The 19,559-nt window shown below is 58.8% G+C and overlaps 1 protein-coding gene across 1 annotated transcript; it reads right to left on the reverse strand.

Annotated features, from left to right (window-relative positions):
• Positions 1-541: 541 nt before the first annotated feature.
• On the reverse strand, positions 542-16,845 carry WDR81 (WD repeat domain 81). The gene is made up of 10 exons (XM_053367697.1): positions 13,148-16,845; positions 12,786-12,893; positions 11,937-12,127; positions 9,661-9,851; positions 9,264-9,417; positions 8,643-8,775; positions 7,327-8,016; positions 6,388-6,533; positions 4,585-4,764; positions 542-1,788 (listed from the first exon to the last, which is right to left on the reverse strand). The coding sequence occupies exons 1-10, from the start codon at positions 16,782-16,784 to the stop codon at positions 1,465-1,467; spliced, it is 5,754 nt and encodes a 1,917-aa protein (XP_053223672.1). The 5' UTR covers positions 16,785-16,845; the 3' UTR covers positions 542-1,464.
• Between the last annotated feature and the right edge of the window lie 2,714 nt (positions 16,846-19,559).

Raw genomic sequence — 19,559 nt, forward strand, 5'->3', positions numbered from 1 at the left:
CATGCAAAAGGGACATGCACGCCCCCCTTGAAAACCAGAGCTGGGCCAGGCGGCGGCAGCTGAACAAGCAGCCTGCCTGGGGAGAAACTGAGGAACATGCCCAAGTGAAGTCCAATGATTTCTAGGAGGTCTACTCCCTGCAAAACTTAGCTGAATGCTACCCTAATAATTCCTCCCTGCTTGGCCTTTCGAGGCCTCCTTTGAAATCAACGTCATGGAATTGTGGAGCTGGAAGAGACCCCAAGGGTCATCTAGTCCAACCCCCTGAAGTCAGGAATTGCAGCTTTGCCTTGCCTAGAGGGCACTCATCACCTTGACTATCTGGTGTGTTTGTTTCTTGCTTACTAAATAAATAAATAGCCAGGCTGTCTCACTATCTGGCACAGATTAACTTTTGAGTCACCGCAGAAAGTTTTGGAACATCTTGGCCCTTTTGTGGCGCCCTGTTGTCCCTTACGGAGGAGGAGGAGGTGGGGGGGGGGAGAAGGAAGCAGCAGCCGGACACCAAATTCATGCCACACACACAGAGAGAGAAGGCAACTGCGAGCTCCAGGGTGTTTATTAGAATATGTATATATATATAATCTATTGCAATCAGTTAATCAGCAAAGGGGGGGTCTGCTCCCCTCCCCCCAGGAAAAGGGGGCAAGCACTTGCACAGGTGTGCTGACCCTTGCCTGGGTGGGGGGTTTTCCCACAAGCTGCCTCCCTGCCACTCCCACCCCAGGGGAAAAATATCATTCCAGGAGGACAGGCAGAGCGAGACAGAACGTGGCAGGGCAGTTGGACCACTGAATCTGTGTGTGTGTGTCTGCCTCCTCGCTGGGCTCAAGCAAAGACAGGGAGACTGGAGAACTGGGTGCCAAGGTCATCTGCAAGGGCTGGTCAGCCAGCAAAGAGGCTGCCCCCTTCCCAGAGGAGGAGGAGGAGGTTCGGAGGGTTCCAGTTCTCCAAGCACCACATGAGGACCATTCTCCACAGGGTGGAGAGAAGGCACTCTCCATAGTCCAACTGGAGGAGCCCCCGGTGCCCAGGTGATGCCGCTGTCCAGGTGCAAAGCCTTCTCTCTTTGCAGGGAGGCCAGCTCTTGCAGGGTGGGGGGAGGAGACGCATATGGGATGGATGGGGGGAGCCAGGAGGACAGAATAAGTCTTGTGCGACACACACACACCATCGAAAAAGTTCAAGAACAGGAATGCTGCGTTGGAGAGGGGAGGTGGAAGAGGGCACCAAATCTACCACCCTCCGTGGGTTCCTCAGGGAATGCCCACCCCACTTCCCAAAGAGACTCAGGCACATACGGTGATGAGAGGATTGGGGCCTCTGGCTGCCCAGCAGCCTGCTTGCAGAGAGTCAAAGTGGGCACGGAGCTCTCCTCGAAGCCCCCTGCCCCCTCTCTCACCCAACCCCAGTCCCCCCAGTCTCCCCAGAAGGGAGGAGAGGTGTGTGTCATGGGAGCCGGGGCTACGCCAGGAGCCGGACGGTGCCATTGTCAGAGCCCAGCAGGAGCTGGCACTTGGTGGGCAGGACAGCCAGGCTGGTGAGGGTGCCCCGGAAGTTCTCGGAGCTGAGCTTGGTGACGCTGGGGGGCAGTGCCTCCTGCAGGGCGTAGACGCTGATCCTGTTGGCCACGGTCCCGGCCACCACCTCGTTGCCGTAGAGGTCAAAGGTGTGGATGGGCTCCGAGGAGGCCGGCTTGTAGGTTTGCAGGGGCTTCGGCTCCAGCTCCTTCCAGATGGCCAGGGAGTGGTCAGAGGAGGAGCTGATCAGCACATTGCCCTCCGTGGCCTGTGGGGGAAACGTCACTCGTCAGTTCAGGGGCATCTCGGCCCACACCCAGGAACCCCACCCAGAATGGGGGGGCAGTAGTCCTTTGATGCAAAGGGGAGATGCACCCTGCCACTGAATCCTGCTTTACAAAGTGGAAGGGGAAAGGCACTTTGCACATGCCTCAAGGCACTCTGCCTTACCCAGCAAGATCGCCTTACCCTCCATATGCCCACTCGACTTCTTCCATTGCCACAACTGGACATGGCCACATAGAACACCCGTCCCACATTTGCTCAGAACTCAACCTTTGAGTGTGGTGGGACCTAACCTTTGTTACTCCCTGCCTATTGATATGAGGCAGACACCTGCACTCTACTCTTTCCAGCATGAAACATTCCCATTCAAACAAGATGGCCCAGAAAGTTATGGTCATTTTAATACGTTTTAGTATTTTAGGTTTTTGTATGTTTTAAAGAACTTGCAGATTTTTCATGATTTGCTTTTCTTTCTTTTTTAACAATCAAGCAGTGAATGAATTTTATGACATAAATAATTTCACTTCCCGTGCCCCAGGCAGGAGCCCTGGCTAGTATTCAGCCCCAGCACTAACTGGGGGGCTCACCCACCACCCACCCGTGGTTCATGGGGGACTCCAGTGGTGCCAGCTTCTCCACTGTTCTCAGCATGCTCCCCAGCAAGTGTGGCAAAACCAGAACCGGCCACTGGCATCTCACTGCCTCCGCAGAACTGGTGGGGAGGGCCTTCCCAAAGGCCACCCCTCCCTATGCAGAATCGGTTGCGAAGGACCAGGGGGCTGACTCACAGGGATTGCACATCCCATTTTGCCGCTTGAGGCAAAGCCAGAGCATGCGGCCGCCCAAGCCTCCCTAGCCTGCAGCAGCAGCAGCAGTTTCCGGCAAGATCACGTGAGATTTTGGCAACATTCTGCTGGAATCCAGTGCCGCTGGCAGCAGAGCGCCTGTGGGATACCGCCTTCAGCATCTGCCACCCAAGACAGCCTGCCTAATAATAATAATAATAATAATAATAATAATAATAATAATTTTTATTTATACCCAGCCCATCTGGCTGGGTTTCCCCAGCCACTCTGGGTAGCTTCCAACAAAACACTAAAATACAATAACCTACTAAAAATTAAAAGCTTCCCTAAAGAGGGCTGCCTTCAGATGTATTCTAAAAGTCTGGTAGTTGTTTTTCTCTTTGTCATCTGGTGGGAGGGCGTTCCACAGGGCGGGCGCCACTACCGAGAAGGCCCTCTGCCTGGTTCCCTGTAACTTGGCTTCTCGGAGCGAGGGAACCACCAGAAGGCCCTCGGAGCTGGACCTCCGTGTCTGGGCAGAACGATGGAGGTGGAGACGCTCCTTCACATATACTGGACTGAGGCCGTTTAGGGGTCTCACGGTCAGCACCAACACTTTGAATTGTGCTTGGAAACGTACTGGGAGCCAATGAAGGTCTTTCAAGACCAATGTTATATGGTCTCGGCGGCCGCTCCCAGTCCCCAGTCTAGCTGCTGCATTCTGGATTAGCTGCAGTTTCCGGGTCACCTTCAAAGGTAGCCCCACGCAGAGCGCATTGCAGTAGTCTAAGCGAGAGTGGGTGGGCTGGCCCTGCTGCCACACAGGATGCAGATGCCCCACCCAGCCAAGGAAGAAGGTTGTGCGCATGGGTCCCAGGCTGCCTCTTTCAGCACTGGCAGCAGCAGTGCCTGGGAGCTGCCAGCGGGGCTTTGTGGCCCAGGGCCTCCCGTCAGCGGAGGAACACAAGCAGCTGGGCTGTTTGGCTGTGGGTGAAGGACACGGAGGGCAGGCCAGGGAGCAGGCAAATAGGGAGAAGGGTTAGCCATTCAGATGGGGGCAGGCAGCCAGTGCTAAGGGGGGAAAGCAGGGACCGCCAGCACACACACACACACACACACACACACACACTCGGCTTCCCCTCCTCTGGCACACAAGACCTTTGTCCTCCTCCCACCAGCTCAGAAATGGCCCCCAGAAATGGATCAACAGACGGGACAACCGGCCAAGCCCCCAACGCCCTAACCCCACTTCCACACCCACGCAGTACAAGCCGCTCCACAACCAGACTCCTTCCACAAGGTACTGCTCACATGCGACCACCCTCCGCTCTGGAATCAGGAAGGCTGGAGGCAGGGGGTTTTGTTTGCCTGTGTGCAACATTGCAATACCAGATCCCCCGGTTTCTCCAGCGTGCAATCTGGGAATGCACTGGAGACACGTAAGCAGACAAGGCTACGGCGAATGATGCCCCTGTGTTGGATCTGAGGCTGCAAGGGCCTTGGGGCAGGGGGCCTGAGACCCCCCCCCATGCAGAGAGCAGGCCGAAGACTGGCTACTTGTGCTCCCTTAACCTGAGTCCCTTGGCCCAGTGCCCAAGAGCACCAGGCGATGCTTTGGACCCACAGAAGGGAATCTTCAGCTGTCCGAGGTGCAGCGGTGGGGAAAGGGGGGCAGCCGGTCTCTGAGCAAGAGGGAAAAGGCATTTAGGTCAGACCAGGAGAGGCAGTCTGGGACCCCCAGGGTGGGGCCCATGGGCCTGGGATGCCCCCCCCACAGCTCCTAATTCCTGGCTTTTATTTCAAAAACTTGGTTGACCACAGGAGGTTGCTTAGATGGGCCTGAACCAGAAGGCTCTTCTTGGGTTCTTACGACAGGGTGGTCCCTAGTTTTAGCCAGCATTTGGAAGGTCAATCGTAAACGAACTTGCCTTCGAGACGAACGAGGCGGGGGGGGGGGATGCATCCAAATGAACCCCTCCAGCCCAGCCCCTTACCTTGATCTGCAAGATGTCTCCCTCGTGCGCTGGCCACACCTTCAGGATGAGGCCTGTCCGGGTGTCCAGCAGGGCCATGAAGCCGGAGGAGAAGCCGGCTACCAGGCTCCGGCCACTGGGGCTGACGGCCAGGCAGCGGACCAGGCCAGCGTTGGCCCCACAGGCCAGGCGGAATTCATGCTAGGGGCACAGAAGGAGGGGAGGCAGAGGGGCGTCAGAAGCAGCCTCACTCCCCGTCAGAACCTGCCGCAATTCTCCCTCGGCGTCACCTGCTCTGACTGGCAGCAGCAGCAGCTCTCCAGGGTTTCCCCCCAGCATTTCCCCAGTGCTGCCATCAGGGACTGGACCTGAGACCTGCAAGGCCACTGCTCTGCCTCAGAAGACCAGGGGAACCACGTCAGGCCCTCCAGGGCCCTGGGAAAGGGAGACCCTCCCAGCACCTGCCACGTGAGGGGACTGGTGTGGGGCTGGACTGGGGACCTCCTGCCTGCAAGCTGGGTGCCTCCCAACTCCCAAAGTTGTCGCTTGGGGTCACAATTCATGACTCCCAGATAAATGTGAGGCCCCCTCCAGCCCCCAGGCCCACCGTCACAGGACACTGCCTGGCTGCAGGCCAGACCCTCTGTCCACCTGGTCCAGTGCTGCTTGCTCTGACTGGAAGCGTCTCTCCAGGACCTCAGGCAAGGGAGGGTCTTTCCCATCACCTGACACTTTTCCAAGAGGCTGGGAGCGAACCAGAGACCGACATGCAAAGCAGATGTTTTGTCTCCGAGTGACAGATCCCATTGGGAAGCGGCTGAGGGATCCCGGAAAAGAGACTCGGAGGTGACATGAGAGCCCTTTTCCAATCTCTGAAGGGCTGCCACATGGAAGGTGTTTTCTGCTGTTCTGGAGGGCGGGAGCCGAACCAACAGATACCAAATGGCAAGAAAGATTCTGGCAGAACATTAGAAAGAACTTCCTAAGAGCTGTTTGGCAGCGGGACAGACTCCCTTGGAAGGTACCCTCCTTCGCTGGAGGTTTCTGAGCAGCTCTGACCACCAAGACGTTCTTCCGAATGTCCCATCAAGTTGGCTGGCCATCTGCCAGAGATGCTCCTGTTGTGATTCTGACATTACAGGGAGTTGGACTGGAGGACTCGACAAGGCTGTTATTCTAAGCTGCCTTCTGCCTTTCTCTCTCCAGCTCAGGCATTTACATGTATTCATGCAACACACCAAGCTCGGAACCACCCAAAAACATCATCAAAAGGGGGACTGCCATAAAACTTAGGGGAAAAGCTGTACTACAAAAACGATTAAGGTTTTAAATGATAATTTTAGGTTATATTTTAGTGATCAAGATTTATTTTTTTAAAAAACTGCCGCTATATCTGAATTATCTCTGTTATACCCAATTCAATGTATTCTTGTTGTGTTTTATGATTTTCCCGATATTGTAAGTGACCCGGAACTGGTCTGTGACCGTAATAATAAAATTCATTAATCATCAAAAGGGGTGGAACAGGGTGCTGGCAGGCTTTTCCAATGGTGCTTCAAACATACACAATTTCACATGAACACGCGGTTCCTTGGAACGTAACCGCTGCATAAATTGGGAGTTGCCTGTATTGGCTCCCTGGTGTCTGTGGAACAGAAAACCATTGCCTACTCAGACCCTTTTCCAGTGGGAAGCTGGACCAGGGCAGCTGCTCTGTCCCAAGGCTACAGCCTCCTCTTCACAGTCACGCCCAATGGGGAGCAGGAAAGGCCCCCCACCTCCCCCGACTAAAGCAGCCCCGGTCGCAATGAACCCTCAGAGTACCTGGAGTCCCGGCTTTCGGTGGTCGATGAAGCGCAGCACAGAGTCGGCGCTGGCCATGCTGATGCTGGTGTATGGAGGCGGCATGGCGCTCACCGCCGTGATGGGCACTTTGCAGTCAGGTGCCTCAAACGTGCGGACAACTTTACCTGCAAGAGAGAGACAGCCGGTTCAGAGGGGGCGAAAGGGGCAGCCGGCTCCAGAGCCGGTTGTGCTGCCCCCAATCCACCTCTGGCGTGTTTTCCTCCTGGCACATGTGCGTCACCAGATGACGTATTCTGAAGAGGCTCCAAGCCCCCCTTTCCCTCAACTAGGGCCAGGGCCTTTTCAGTACAGTGGTACCTCGGGTTACAGATGCTTCAAGTTACAGACTCCACTAACCCAGAAATAGTACCTCGGGTTAAGTACTTTGCTTCAGGATGAGAACAGAAATCGTGTGGTGGCAGCGGGAGGCCCCATTAGCTAAGGTACCTCAGGTTAAGAACAGTTTCAGGTTAAGAACGGACCTCCAGAACGAATTAAGTTCGTAACCAGAGGTACCACTGTACTGGCCCCAACTTGGTGGAACACTCTGTCCCAAGAGACCAGGGCCCTGCGGGACTTGACATCTTTCCGCAGGGCCTGCAAGACAGAGCTGTTCCGCCTGGCCTTTGGTTTGGACTCAGTCTGACCCTTGTGTTTCCCTCACCTTATGGTTTTGATCTATCGGCTACTTTTAAAACGGGGCTGCATTTTAAATTGGTTGGGTTTTTTTTTTTGTTCTCCCCCCCCCCCCATTATGTATTTACTGTAATTTTACTGGTGTTAGCCACCCTGAGCCCGGCTCTGGCTGGGGAGGGTGGGGTATAAATAAAATTTATTATTATTATTTTTATTATTACACCACCCAGCCACAAGGGGCCACACTCCTGCGGCCTGGCAAGCCCCCCTCCCCTGCCTCACCAGTGAAGGGGTCCCAGATGTGGACGGTGCCGTCGCAGCTGACCACGTGCTGCGGGGCCTCCAGGGCGCCGACGTAGAAGACAGACTTCTTGTGCTGCCCGTAGGTCAGGCGGGGCTCCTCCTCGCGGGTGCCATCCCCCCGGTTGTAGAGGGGCCAGAGGCGCACCGTCTTGTCCTTGCTGCCGCTGAGGAAGAAGTCCTCCCCGCCCAGGGGGGCCAGGCACTTGATGGCCCCCGCATGGCCCACGAAGCTCTGCAGCTTGATCTGGTGGAAGTGGAAGCGGGCGTCGTGCTGGCTCACCCCGATCTCGTACTGCCAGTAGGCCAGCCAGTTGCCGCAGAGGTGGTGGGCGCTGCGGTGCAGCTCCTGCTTCAGCGCCTCCCCCTCCTCCCGGCGCCCTGGCGTGGGGCAGAAGCTGCCGGGGCTCCCCGAGGCCTCCTGCTGGGTCTCCGCGGGGACCTGGATCCGGTTGCCCACCAGCACGCTCCCAAAAGTCCCAGAGTGGGTGTCCTCGCAGGGGCCGGAGGAGGGGTCCGCGCCCAGGGCGCTTTGCTCCAAGGACCCCGGGCCTGGCGCGGCTGCATCCTGGCTCTGGAAAGCCAGGCCTCGGGGGTTGATGCTCTCCAGGTAGAGTCCGGCCAGCCGCCCGACCAGTGCGTGGTTGGGGACGAGGGTGTGGATGACGTCGCCTGCAGAGAAGGGAGGAAGGTGGGTCCAGGCCCCGTGCAAGGCCAAGGAGCACCAAGGGCTCTCCTCACCAAGCGCAACTGGATTAAGGAGCTGCGAAGGCAACAGGGTCTGGGGCTTGTCAAGTTTTAAAAAAGGAGGGAGAGAAACAGTCGGAGGGTTGGAGAAAGGAAGCAGGGAGACGTTTTTATCCCATGCAGTTCTAGAATAAAAAAGTTTATTCAAACTGCTGCAAATTAACCTGTGGAACTCACTGCCTCAAGATGTCCAGGGTCCAAAAGGAAGAATGGATGTTCCTTAGGGGCCTTCAGGTCATCTCAAGGAGATGGGGAAAAACACACACACTTATACCTTTCTGCTTTGCCAGCCTGCCACCCTCCCAATGTTTTGGGCAACTTGGCCACCCCAGTCCCTGCAGCCCTATACAGCTGGAGGGCACCAGGTGGGCACAGGCTGGGCCGATCTTCAAGGTGCCACAAGACTCACTGTTGTGTCTGCTGCCCAAGACTCACACCCAGAGCCATTTGAGAAGGCGCAGAGCGTGTGCGCATGCATGTGTCTGCAAGAGCACAAAAGAGAGACTCGGATCGAGAGGGAGAGGGGAGGAGAGTCAAGCCATATGCCATACCTAGCAGGCAGGAGAAGGGGACAAAGGTGATGTAAGCCATCTCCAGGCTGAAAACCTTCTGCAGCTCCAACACAGCAGACGGGTCCGGGGGCAGCAGCCTTGTCGGCAGGGCAGGAGGCTCCTGTGTCTCACCCTGGGCAGGGGGGAGGAGGAGGGAACCAGTCACAGACAAACCTCCGCCTTGCTGGCACCCTCCTCTGGGAGATGATTCCCACCCAGCGCCAACAGCCGCCCTGAGAACAGCACCGCATTTTGGAAGAGGCCATTTCCCCCCTGCCTGCACTTTTCATAGAACTGTAGAGTTGGAAGGGACCCCATGAAAGCATTGTAGAAACTGGAACCCAGTGTTCGTTTCTCCCCAACCTCTGCCACCCAGGCTCCCTAGATATGATCCGTACAGCGAATAAGCTCTGCAGAGGAAAGATCACTTTCTGGGCGTTTGTGGCCTGAGAAATGTCTCCTGGGTTGACCTGATGCCTCTTATGAGAAAGAACCACTTCCACCCCACATCCATGTGCCACGACTTCAAGTCTTGCCAGAGCCAGGGGTCCTTCTCTCCCCCCCCCCATCAGCAGAGGCCGAAAAAGCTCCCCGACCTTCTGCCCTCCCTTCCCGACTCACCTGCTCCAGCAGCGAAAACGTCTCAAAGAACATCCGGAGAATCTGGCTGAGGTGCTGCTGCACCATCTCCGACCCGATCCGCAAGCAAACCAGCGCCACGAGGCTGATGGTCTTGAGGCACAAGCCGACGCGGGCCTGGGCCCCGCTGGGGAAGCTGGAGGGGGAGGGTGGTGCGTCAGTCAAGAAGGGGGCCCAAGAGAGACATCCCAGCACACACCGCCCAGTCTCCCCTGCAAGGGCTCTGGGGGCTGCAGGTTCCCTCAGCCAGCGCCTCCAGAGCGGAGGCCCCCGTGGCCAGAGAGGGATGTCTGGGACAGGTCCTTCCTGCTGCATGCCAGAGGGGTCTCTCGCCCCAGCCTCTCATCCCCAGCAAACTGCCCTAATGGCAATACGTCACCTGATGGCGGCCGAGGTGAGGAAGCCCAGGACAGGCAGAAGGACCTCCTGGCTGATTTTGGGCAGGATATCCATGAGGGTAGTGTCTGAGAGGTAGACAACGATCTTGCGGGTGAGCGTCATGGCGGCCAGGAGCCCGGCCTCCTTGCGGCTGTTCAGCCGGACGACGCCTGCTCCGCCCCCAGGAGCCACCTGGAACAGGGAAAGGAGGTCCGACGTGGGTCAGCGGCAGAACACCTGCTTGGCATGCAGAAGGTCCTCAGGTCAATCCCCAGGAGGTAGGGCTGGGGACAACCCCCACCTTAAAATCCTTGAGAGTCACCGCTGCCTTTCCTATGGCACTTGAGAAAAATCATGAGTGGTAGAATTGGAAAGGACTCCAGGGTCATCTAGTAAAACCCCCGAGGGAAGCCTGTAAGCAGGATCCGTGCAGGAGCCCTCTCGCCTTCTGTGCATTCCAGCACCTGGAAGCAACCATGGCTAGCCGTCTCCTCCATGAAACAGGCCATGGGCTCATTTACACCCCTGCCTTCAGGGCCGGCCCACTCATGAGCAAGCTGAGGTGACTGCCTCAGGTGGCAGGATCCACAGTGGCAGCAGATCCCGTCTCCAAGGAATGCATCACCTGCTGCTGCTGCTGCTGCCTCTGTGGCCGCAATGGCTGTGGTGCGCTGCTTGGAGGCTGGATCTGCCACCTCCTGAGTAGTCGCCCCCAGGGGTCTCCTGGCATGATTCAGTGTCCTTGGATTCCCACTCCAACCGTCCGGCTGATTCCCCTCTTGTTCCTAATGTAGCTCCTCACCCACCCCTTTGCCCCTAGTGGAAGGGGTGCCATTTTGTGGTTCACCCTCGGTGCCAAACTGACTTGGGCAGGCGCTGCCCGCATGGCCAGCCTGGCCAATTGGACATCAGGGCTGTGAGGCTCCCTCCTCCTCCCACCCAGCAAAGGGGCTGCCCCCTCCCCTGACTTTGCTGAATACAACCCTCCACGTTGGGAAAGATGTAAAATGGGGAAGTGTCCCCCAATACAGAGTGTGACCTCCACACACAGAGAGAGAACAAGTGAGTGTGCAGAAGGCATTCAGAGCCCCTGAGGCTGAACATGAGTCAGCTTCTCCTTTCAGAGCAGCTGCCGGGGAGGAAACGAAACTCCTCCCTGAAAAAATATGGTTCCGGAATTGAAATATTAACAAAGAACGTGTAAAATGTGCAGGAGTAAGCAAGAAAATAACAATAGAATCAATTGAATAATTACTAAATTTTAACAACACAACAAGATGGAAGAAGTAAAATATTGAGATCACACATGGGTGAAGGGGAGTGGAAGGTATATGGGAACCTGTAATATAATTTATAATTTGTTAATTGCTTTGTATTTACATACAGCAAAGGGAAGCATAGAGCAATTAGATATATTTTAATTTAGGTAATCTACGTAATAGGCTTATGTTAGAAAATGAATATGGATTTTGAATTTGATGTTTGTAATTTTTTTTTTGTTTTGAAATGATAATAATAATAAAAGAAATTTCTCCCTGAGCTGCCACCCCCCCCCCCAGGACACGAAGCAAGGCAAACTCCCTCCTTGGAAGGGGGGCAACATCTAGGATTTTAGTTGGCATATATTTGCCCAATCTTCCGTCCCGCTGGCCCCTCCTCTGCTCAGCCCCCCACTCCCGCCCTCTGGGAGTTTGCTAGGTACTGCTCAGGTACATTTCAGCTTCTCCCTAAAGCCATGAGGGCTAGAAACTTGGGAAGGCGAGTCTGCTTGGGCTGCTTTGTTTTTAAAGCTAAGCTTCTCCGGCTGCTGAAATCTTGAACAGAATCCTGTGTTCCCTGCAGCAAGCTGCTCAGGCTGCCCAAGAATGGTGCTGGAGTGGAAGGATATGAGAGAGAGCCCCGGGTAAGGGCCCAGTAGCGCAGAACACCTGCTGGGCATGCAGAAGGTCCCAGCTTCAATCCCCAGTGGCAGCCCCAGGGACACTCCCTGCCCGAAACCCTGGAGAGCCATTGCTGCCAGTCAGCCTGGACAAGACTGTGCCAGCTGGGCCCAGGGTGTAGGAGAAGGCAAGATGGAATCAGAGCATCCTGGAGCTGGAAGAGACCCCCCAAGGTCATCTAGTCCAACCCCCTGCGATGCAGGAATCTCAGGTAAAGAATCCCTGGCAGATGGCCATCGGAACTTTGCTCCAAGGAAGATGAAGAGAGAGGGAAAGTGGAGGGGCCCCACAGACATGCCTGGAGCCCTGAAAGTCACCCTCAGATAGAGACACTGACCAGGTAGCTGATATAGGGCAGGTACAGGTAGGTGAGGACGGGCTCCCCATACAGGTGTGCCAGGTGGACGAGGCAGGTCAGCACCGGCTCGGACACCACATCCCCCACCAGCAGCCGCTTCTGGTAGATGTTCCCGGAGCTCAGAGGGCTGCTCTCTTCAGCCCCGGCCACAAACTGCTGCCTGCCAGGACCTGCGGAAGGAGAAAGAGCAGAGAGAAAACGTGGGGGGCACCCTCAAAGGTCATCCAGCCCAACCCGCTCCCAAGGCAGGAAATCCGATTGCGACAGCAGTCCTGAAAGGCGGCCGTTCAGCCACTGCGTACACGCCCCTGGTGAAGGAGAGTCCACACACACAAACCCCGGGGCATCTCAGACCCTCAATGCTCCTGGTTCAAGTCCTACCGTCTGGGGAATGCCTGTGGGGCTGCGGGGCTCTAACACCTGTCCCTGACCAGGTTGCCCTTGCCAGCTGCTGCAGCTGATAGAAAACTGGAGCCCAGTGAAGACAAGTCCACCACTTTCAGAGGGAATCTGTTCCACTTTGAACAGCTCTTCCCCTCAGAAAGTTTTTAGTTGGACTCTCCTTCCTTGCAATACGAGTCTGTCTGTTCAGGTCCTGCCCTCCAGGGGAGGAGAAAGCAGCCTTGCGCCTTCTTCCATGTGACAGCCCTTGAGGCAGTTGAAGATGGATCTCCTATCTCCTCTTCTGCAGGCTAAACTCGCTCTAGACCCCAACTGCCCACCCACCCCACTTGGGCACCAGGCTGGCAAAGGTTGTTCCAACAGAAGGCCTCCCCCAGACCCATGAAAAGCAGCCTCCTCCTTTCCCACCCCACAGGCAAGAATTACCGATGTAGCAAGACGTCAGGAGTCGGAGGAGGTTCCTGGCCACGTAGCGGGAGGTGGTGGTGGGGCCCAGCTTGGGTGAGAGCCACCTCACCATCTTGCAGGCTGTGTCTGGGAGACAAGAGAGGGCGGGAGCGGGCGGTTAGGCGGCACCCTGCCCACACCCAAGGGAGCTCCCTTTGCGGGCGCAGCCTGGCCTCCCAGCACCTCCCCAGTCCCTGCTGGTCTTTGTTTTGAATTCTTCTTTTGCTTATAACTTATATTACTCTAAACCACTAAGATACAGCAGTATACAATTTTTTAAATCAATGAATGAATGACTAGGCCCCCCTCCCTGCCCACCCCCGGAAGGAGCCTTGGCTCACCCAGCAGAATGCTCCTCTCCTTGTCCCCCTCCTGGTCCAACAAGCCCCGTCCGACCCGGTCCTCCTCCTCTTCCTCCTCGCCATCATCGTCCTCTGCCAGGCTGGCTTCCACCGAGGCGCTGAGTCCCAAGGAGAGTGTCAGCTCCTCCGCGACCACGGTGGTGGCGTCGTCACGCTCTTCCTCCCCATCCTGCTGGCCCTCGTCTTCCTCCTCCTGCGGCTGCTCCTCCTCCTGCTCTTCCTCCTCCTCCTCCTCGCTGTGCTTCAGGTCCTGGCTGCTGTCGAGGGACTTGAGGCTCCCTTTGTCCTTCTGGGACTCCCCGTCGGCGGCCGACCGGTCCTCCCCCAGGGAGACCTCACTGGCGCTGCTCTTGTCGCTCAGGCGGCCCAGGCTGAGGGATTCCTCGGCTGCCGCAGCCTCTTCCTCCTCCTCCTCCTCCTCCTCCTCCTCCCTGCCCCGCAGAGTCTCGGCCATGTAGAGCCCGTTCTGGAAGTCCTCACTCTCGGGCAGGTCAGCCTGGTCGTGCAGGCTGACCCCGGACATGTAGCCCAGCAGCTGCAGGGCCGAGCCCCTCTCCGCCTCCGCCTTGGCCTCCTCCCCAAAGGAGCAGGGCCCGGGACTGCCCCCTCCGCTCTCGTCGTCCTCCTCCTCCTCCGCCACTCCCAGCAGGGCCTTGTTCTCCTCTGGGGCGGCCCCCTCGGACCCCACCAGCACCTGCAGGATGTGGGGCAGGAGGGCGGAGAGGAAGAGCTGCAGGCCCAGCCGCGCCATCAGCTGTGCCACGAAGCAGTCGGTGTACAGGTAGAATCGCCCATGGAGGCAGCGGGGGTTTTCGTAGGCCCCCACCAGCAGCTTCAGCAGGTACTTGTGGGCGTTGCGGGGGCCCAGGGCCCTGGCAATGGGCTCAAAGAGGTACCAGGCGGCGTGAACAGCCGTGTGCTCCCCGGACAGCAGCGCCAGGACGAAGGGCAGCAGGATCTCCAGGCCCTCGGGGGTGATGCTGCTCAGGACGCCCTCCAGCTGCCGCCACAGCTGGAACACCAGCTCCCGGCCCTCGGCCTCCGCCTGGCGAGACAGGTAGGTGGAGATGAAGCGGTGCAGAGCCGGGAAGTAGGCGGGGAAGGGCAGCACCGCGCTGAAGGAGCTCCGCAGCTGCCAGGGGTAGGGCGGAGGGAGGCCCTGCCAGACAGGGGGGTAGTCAAACAGGAGCGGCCCCCACCCCGCCCTGGCGAGCTGCCCATCCGCCACCCTCAGCCGCAGCAGCGTATCCAGCAGGTGCTGCAGAGGAGCTGGGATGTCCTTGGGGTGCTGGCGGCACAGCCTCCGAGCCGCCTGGAAGCGCTCCGCCAGGGCCGCCCCGGCCTCCAGCGCCCGCAGCTTCGGGGCAAAGACGATCTCGGCCACCACAACCCCCAGGGCCTGCATGTCTCTCTGGAAGAGGTCCGAGGGCCCCGGGGGCAAGCGAGGCTGGCACTGCTCCGGCCGGCCCACCTGGGCGTGCAGCCCCCTCAGGAGGAAGGCGTCCAGCTTCTCCAACTCCTCCAAGGCCTGCAGGAAGTTGCAGCCCTCGGGAACGATGATCTTGGCCTCTAGCCCTTCCGCAGGAGGAGCCCCCGCCTTGGTCCTGCTGCGGCCAAGGTGCTTGCCCTCTGCGGGGATCCCCGGGGGCGGGGCGGGGGGACCGGGCAGCTCCGTGGCCCGGCATGCCCCCGCAGGGAGGGCCTCCAGCGCCTCCGCCCCCTGCTCCACCTCCTCCGCCGTGAACCGACCTCCAGCCCACACGCCTTCGCATGGCGCCGCTTCCACGACTGGCCCGCCGGCCCCATTGCTGGCCTGGCCCTTGGGGGCACCCCCTTCCAGGACTCTCGTCTCCTGCACAGGTGGGATGAGGGGCCTGGTGATGGGCGGGGCTTCGGCGGAGAGAAGGGCGCAGCTCCCCGCCAGGCGCCGGGGGTGGGGCTGGTCAAAGAGAGGCACCACCCCGTAGCTGGCTAGGTGGGTGTGGCCGTCCACCAGGTGCAGGCAGACGTTCTTCTCCTTGACGGCCTCTTTGCCCAGCAGCTTGTAGCCGAAGGTGAGGTCGATCCAGTGGTGAAGGTCCTGGGAGACCTCCCAGCTCTCCAGCAGCGCCCGGTGGGCCGCCACAAACTCCTCGCGGCAGGCGCACCAGGCCGGCACCTCCAGGTCCGGCATGTCCGGGTGGATGGAGCGGAAGATGGCGGGGTCCGAGTAGAACTCGGGGATGCACTCGTCCGGCGTCCAGCCCTGCATGCGCTCCATGCTGGCCGGGTACTCGTTGGGCTCCCACTGGGAGCGCACGTGGGAGCACAGCACGGCCCGGGGCGTCCGCCGGGCGGTGTAGACATAGTAGGTGATGTCAGAGAGGACGTCAGAGATGTGGTGGGGCACGTGGGGCTGCTCCCCGCCCAGGCCGCCCCCGGCCACAAAGGCCTGCTTGGTCATCTCGTAGGTGAAGTCCAGCTGCTTGTCGCCCTTGTTGAGGCGGAACTTCGACTTCCGAAGGTCCCGGAAGCGGCCGTTGCGGGTGCTGAAGTCCACCACCCAGGGCAGGACTGGGTGGTAGTTGGGGTCACCCGCCCGGCGGCCGGCCAAGCGGTTCAGGTGCAGGAGGTAGTCAAAGTTGCTGAGGCGCCCGTGCACCCAGTCCAGCACCAGCTGCCCAAGGCCCTTCCCAGGCGCTGCAGGGACGCCACCTCCGTCCGCCAGCGGGTCCCTCCCTGCAGTAACCGCCTCCGCGTCTGCAGCCACCTCCTCCTCCTCCTCGTCCCGCTCATAGTCCCAGAGCTGGACCCTGAGCCGGGCGCACAGCTTCTCGTCCACGGCCACGTCGTGCAAGGAGAAGGCTCCGCACGCCAGCCCTGCCCGGTGGCAGGCCTCCATGGCCTGCAGGACCTGGAAGAGGATGAAGAGGAGCTTGGCATGGCTGTTGGTCAGCTTGGCAGGGCTGAAGGTCACGATGTCGTGGAGGCAGAACTGGACGTAGGGGAAGACCACGTACAACATCTCTGGGGAGTCCAGCAGTGCCTCCGCAGGGAGGATGCTGGGGCAGCGCAGAGGAGGGCACCTGCCGTGCAAGCAGCCGCCCTCTTTGGCCGGGGAGGTGCAGGAGGGGGCGCCCCTGCCCACGGGGACGATGGGGCAGCCGTAGAGCCTCTGGAGGGCCCCACAGAGCACCTCCAGGGCAGGGGCCGTGGGCGGGGTGGTTGCGTGGCAGTACGGGCGGACGTAAAGGCGGTGAGCCTGGCTCCACAGGTTCCGGTAGTTCTGAGAAGCCACATGGCGCATGAAGCCATGGAGCGTCTCCGGGGGCTCTTTCGGGTCGCCAGGCACCACAGCCAGCCCGTAGCACAGCCGGTCCTTTCTCAGGCCGTGAATCTCCACCCTGGTCCAGCCGGACGGCAGCTTCTGCACCGAGTGCTGGAGGCAGGTGCGCACCTCCACATCGCTGAGCCCTTCGGGGTGCGGGCACAGGCTGGGCAGCACCCCCCGCTCCTTCAGGCCAGCCAGCCACTTGGTGGGCACCAGAGCGATGACGTGGGAGCTCCCCGTGGCAGCTGCCAGCTGGCTGCGGTCAATGCCCAAGTCCTTCTCCACCTGCCTGAGGAGGGTTTCCATCCTGGGGGGCAGCACAGCAGCATTCCCTGGGGAGGGGGAGACACACAGAGCCACAGATCACTGGGGCAGAACAGAGAACGTCTGTGGAAGGGGTGGGTGGCTAGAACCAGAGAATTGGGGGGACCACAAGGGGCATCTAGTCCAACCCCCTGCAATGCTCAAACCCACAACCCTGACTGAGATTGAGAGTCACGTGCTCTACCCTCTGAGCTATCCCGGCTCACAGAGGCCTGTGGCACAGTTGGAATGCCTGTGGGCCGCCTGTTGAACCCAGGCCCCATTTGAACAAAAGGTTGGGCTGGATGACCCCTTGGGACCCTCCGAACTCTAAAAGTTCTGTGGTTCTATGGAAGAGAGCCGCCAGATACCAGCTCCGACCATGTTGGTCCATTCACCAAACAGCGGCTGCCCAGTCTCACGAGAGACCTACAAATAAATGGGTCTCTCCATCCATCTAGCTCAGCACTGCCTGCTCTGACTGGCAGCAGCCCTGCACGATTTCAGGCCAGGGCCATTTCCTGCCCTTCCTGGACTGAGCCTGGGAGCTTCTGCTTGCAAAGCAGGGGCAGCTGAGCCCAAGCAGAGCTCAGAAACAGGATCAAACCAGAGGCCCCCCTCGCTCCCCAGCACCCCCCTTCCCACGAGGCCGAGGGATCCCACCCACCCCGGAGAAAGTCACCAGCTCCTTGACGATTAATTGCGAAGAACTGAAGAAGCGCCCAGCCCGAGGCTGCCTCGCGTCACGCGCCTCGCGCGCTGCAAACTGTCAGCTGACAGAGCGCTGCGCCGCGGAAAGGGGAACTGCACTCTGCACATGCTCGGGCGACCGGGCTGCCAGGACCACGCGGGAAACGGGCAGCAGGTCCGAGCCCGGACTCTGGGCGTGGGGCGGCCCCCTCCTCCCTCAGCTCAGGGGTCGCGGCAGGGGCGGACCCTCCCGGGTCTCCGCAGCACCGTCGCCGAGAAGGAGGGTCTCCTTCCCTCCCCGGCCCTTCCCCGCCGGGCACTCTGCACATGTTCAGAGGCCCGCCTGCCCCGCTTCCTGGCTGGGCGAGGCTCGGGGCCGAGCAGGGGCGGCGGGGCGGCCTCACCTGGCCTGGGCGCGGGGCTCAGGCGCCTTCCTCGGCGGCGGCGGCCGATCTCGCTCCGCTCCCAGCCATGTTGGGTCAGCTGACGCGCCGTCACGTGGCGCCGCTTCCCGGGGAAAGACACAAACTCCACGTGGCCGGGGGGGGGGGAGCGGCGTGCACGCGCAGCCAAGGAAGAACGGGGGGGCGCGCGGGGAGCGAGTTGACCTAAATTTACGTCCAATTTACGTAAATTTGGAACTTCTTGCCCATTGATATCCCTAGTCCGCCGTGCAGCTGCTGAGAAGAGTCATGTTTACTCAAGTCCACCCAGATGGAAGTTGCTGGGGGATTTAATCTAATATTTTAACTTTTCATCTGTTTTAAAGCAACGCTGTAAAAATTTCTCCATTTTATTGCTTCATCTTTTTGTAAACCGCTTTGAGGTTTTCTTTTTGCGATCACGACACCTGCGCATCAGATGTCTAGTTAAGGAAATGTGCTGACGATTTTTTCCCGAATGATGGACGCGGGTCACAATCCACACTGTGCCTCATAAAGTTGAAAAAGCCACAAACCCTCCCTGCCGTGCTTGCACCCCCCCCCCGCCCTTCTTTTGAATTTGCGAGAGTTTGGTGCGTGGGCGGGTGGGAAGGAGCATCATTGACCCGCCCGGGAACTCCAGACCCGACCCACCCTCCCCCCCCCCCGCACCCCTGTAGCATCTGGAGCTGCGGTGCCCCCTGGTGGCAACTGCTGGGGTGTCACCCTCGTCTTTTTCCGCGGTGGCGCTTGCTGCGCGAGGAAGAGGAGCCTGCGAGCCCCCCCCTCTGCCCCTCCAGGCGCCTCGGACTTCAACTCCCATCAGCCCCAGCGGGTGGACAAAGGCTGCTGCAAGCTTTCTCCTTTGTTCCCAAAGGTCGGGTCGTGACCTCCCCGGATTGTACAAGCACTCCAGGGCCCTACCTGAAGATCAGATCTATGGGGTGGTGGGGCACCTGGGCACCCCAAATCCGGCTGGACTCCAACTCCCATCGCAGCATGGCCAATGGGCAGGTCATGGTGCTGGGAGTTGGGTGAGGGTGGGAGTCGCCACCTTTGCATGAAGCCCTTGTAGTCTTGCGGGGGGGGTTGCCTTCCTAGCCCCCACTACTCTGCAAATCTCAGCTGCTGCTAAAAGCAATTCATTTACAGCAAATTGTTGCTCCAAAGAGTTCCAAGCTGTGTATCTTGTTCCTTGTTCTTCCCCTTCCCCAGATTATCTGCACAACAATCCTGAGAGGCAGGCTAGATTTAGGGGTAGCAATGGGCCCAAGTTGGGCTGGTTGCTGAGTTTTATTATCTTGGGCAGCTGCGCTGTCTATTGGGGGACCGTAGGGGCCAAGCCCCCCCCCCAACAATTTTCACTGACAGGTCAATATTCCTCAGCCAGCTGAGCCCCATTGGGCCTCCTCACATTGTGCTGGGCAGAACCCATCACACCTGATCTCAGGTCTTGTTATGTACTGAGTTGAATAGGATCCAAACTGCAGCAGTCTGATTGGTCCTAGAACAATAGGATTCAGAATGCAGCAGTCTGATTGGTCCTAGAACAATGCAGCAGTATGATTGGTTGGCAGGAACTACCCAATCATGCTCCAGATAGAAGTGAATCCACAACCTGATTGGCTTACAGTAGAATTCCGGAATTAGCCAATCATGTGCAGCC

This window comes from Podarcis raffonei, chromosome 15, assembly GCF_027172205.1.
Source record: "Podarcis raffonei isolate rPodRaf1 chromosome 15, rPodRaf1.pri, whole genome shotgun sequence".
Lineage (NCBI taxonomy): Eukaryota > Metazoa > Chordata > Lepidosauria > Squamata > Lacertidae > Podarcis > Podarcis raffonei.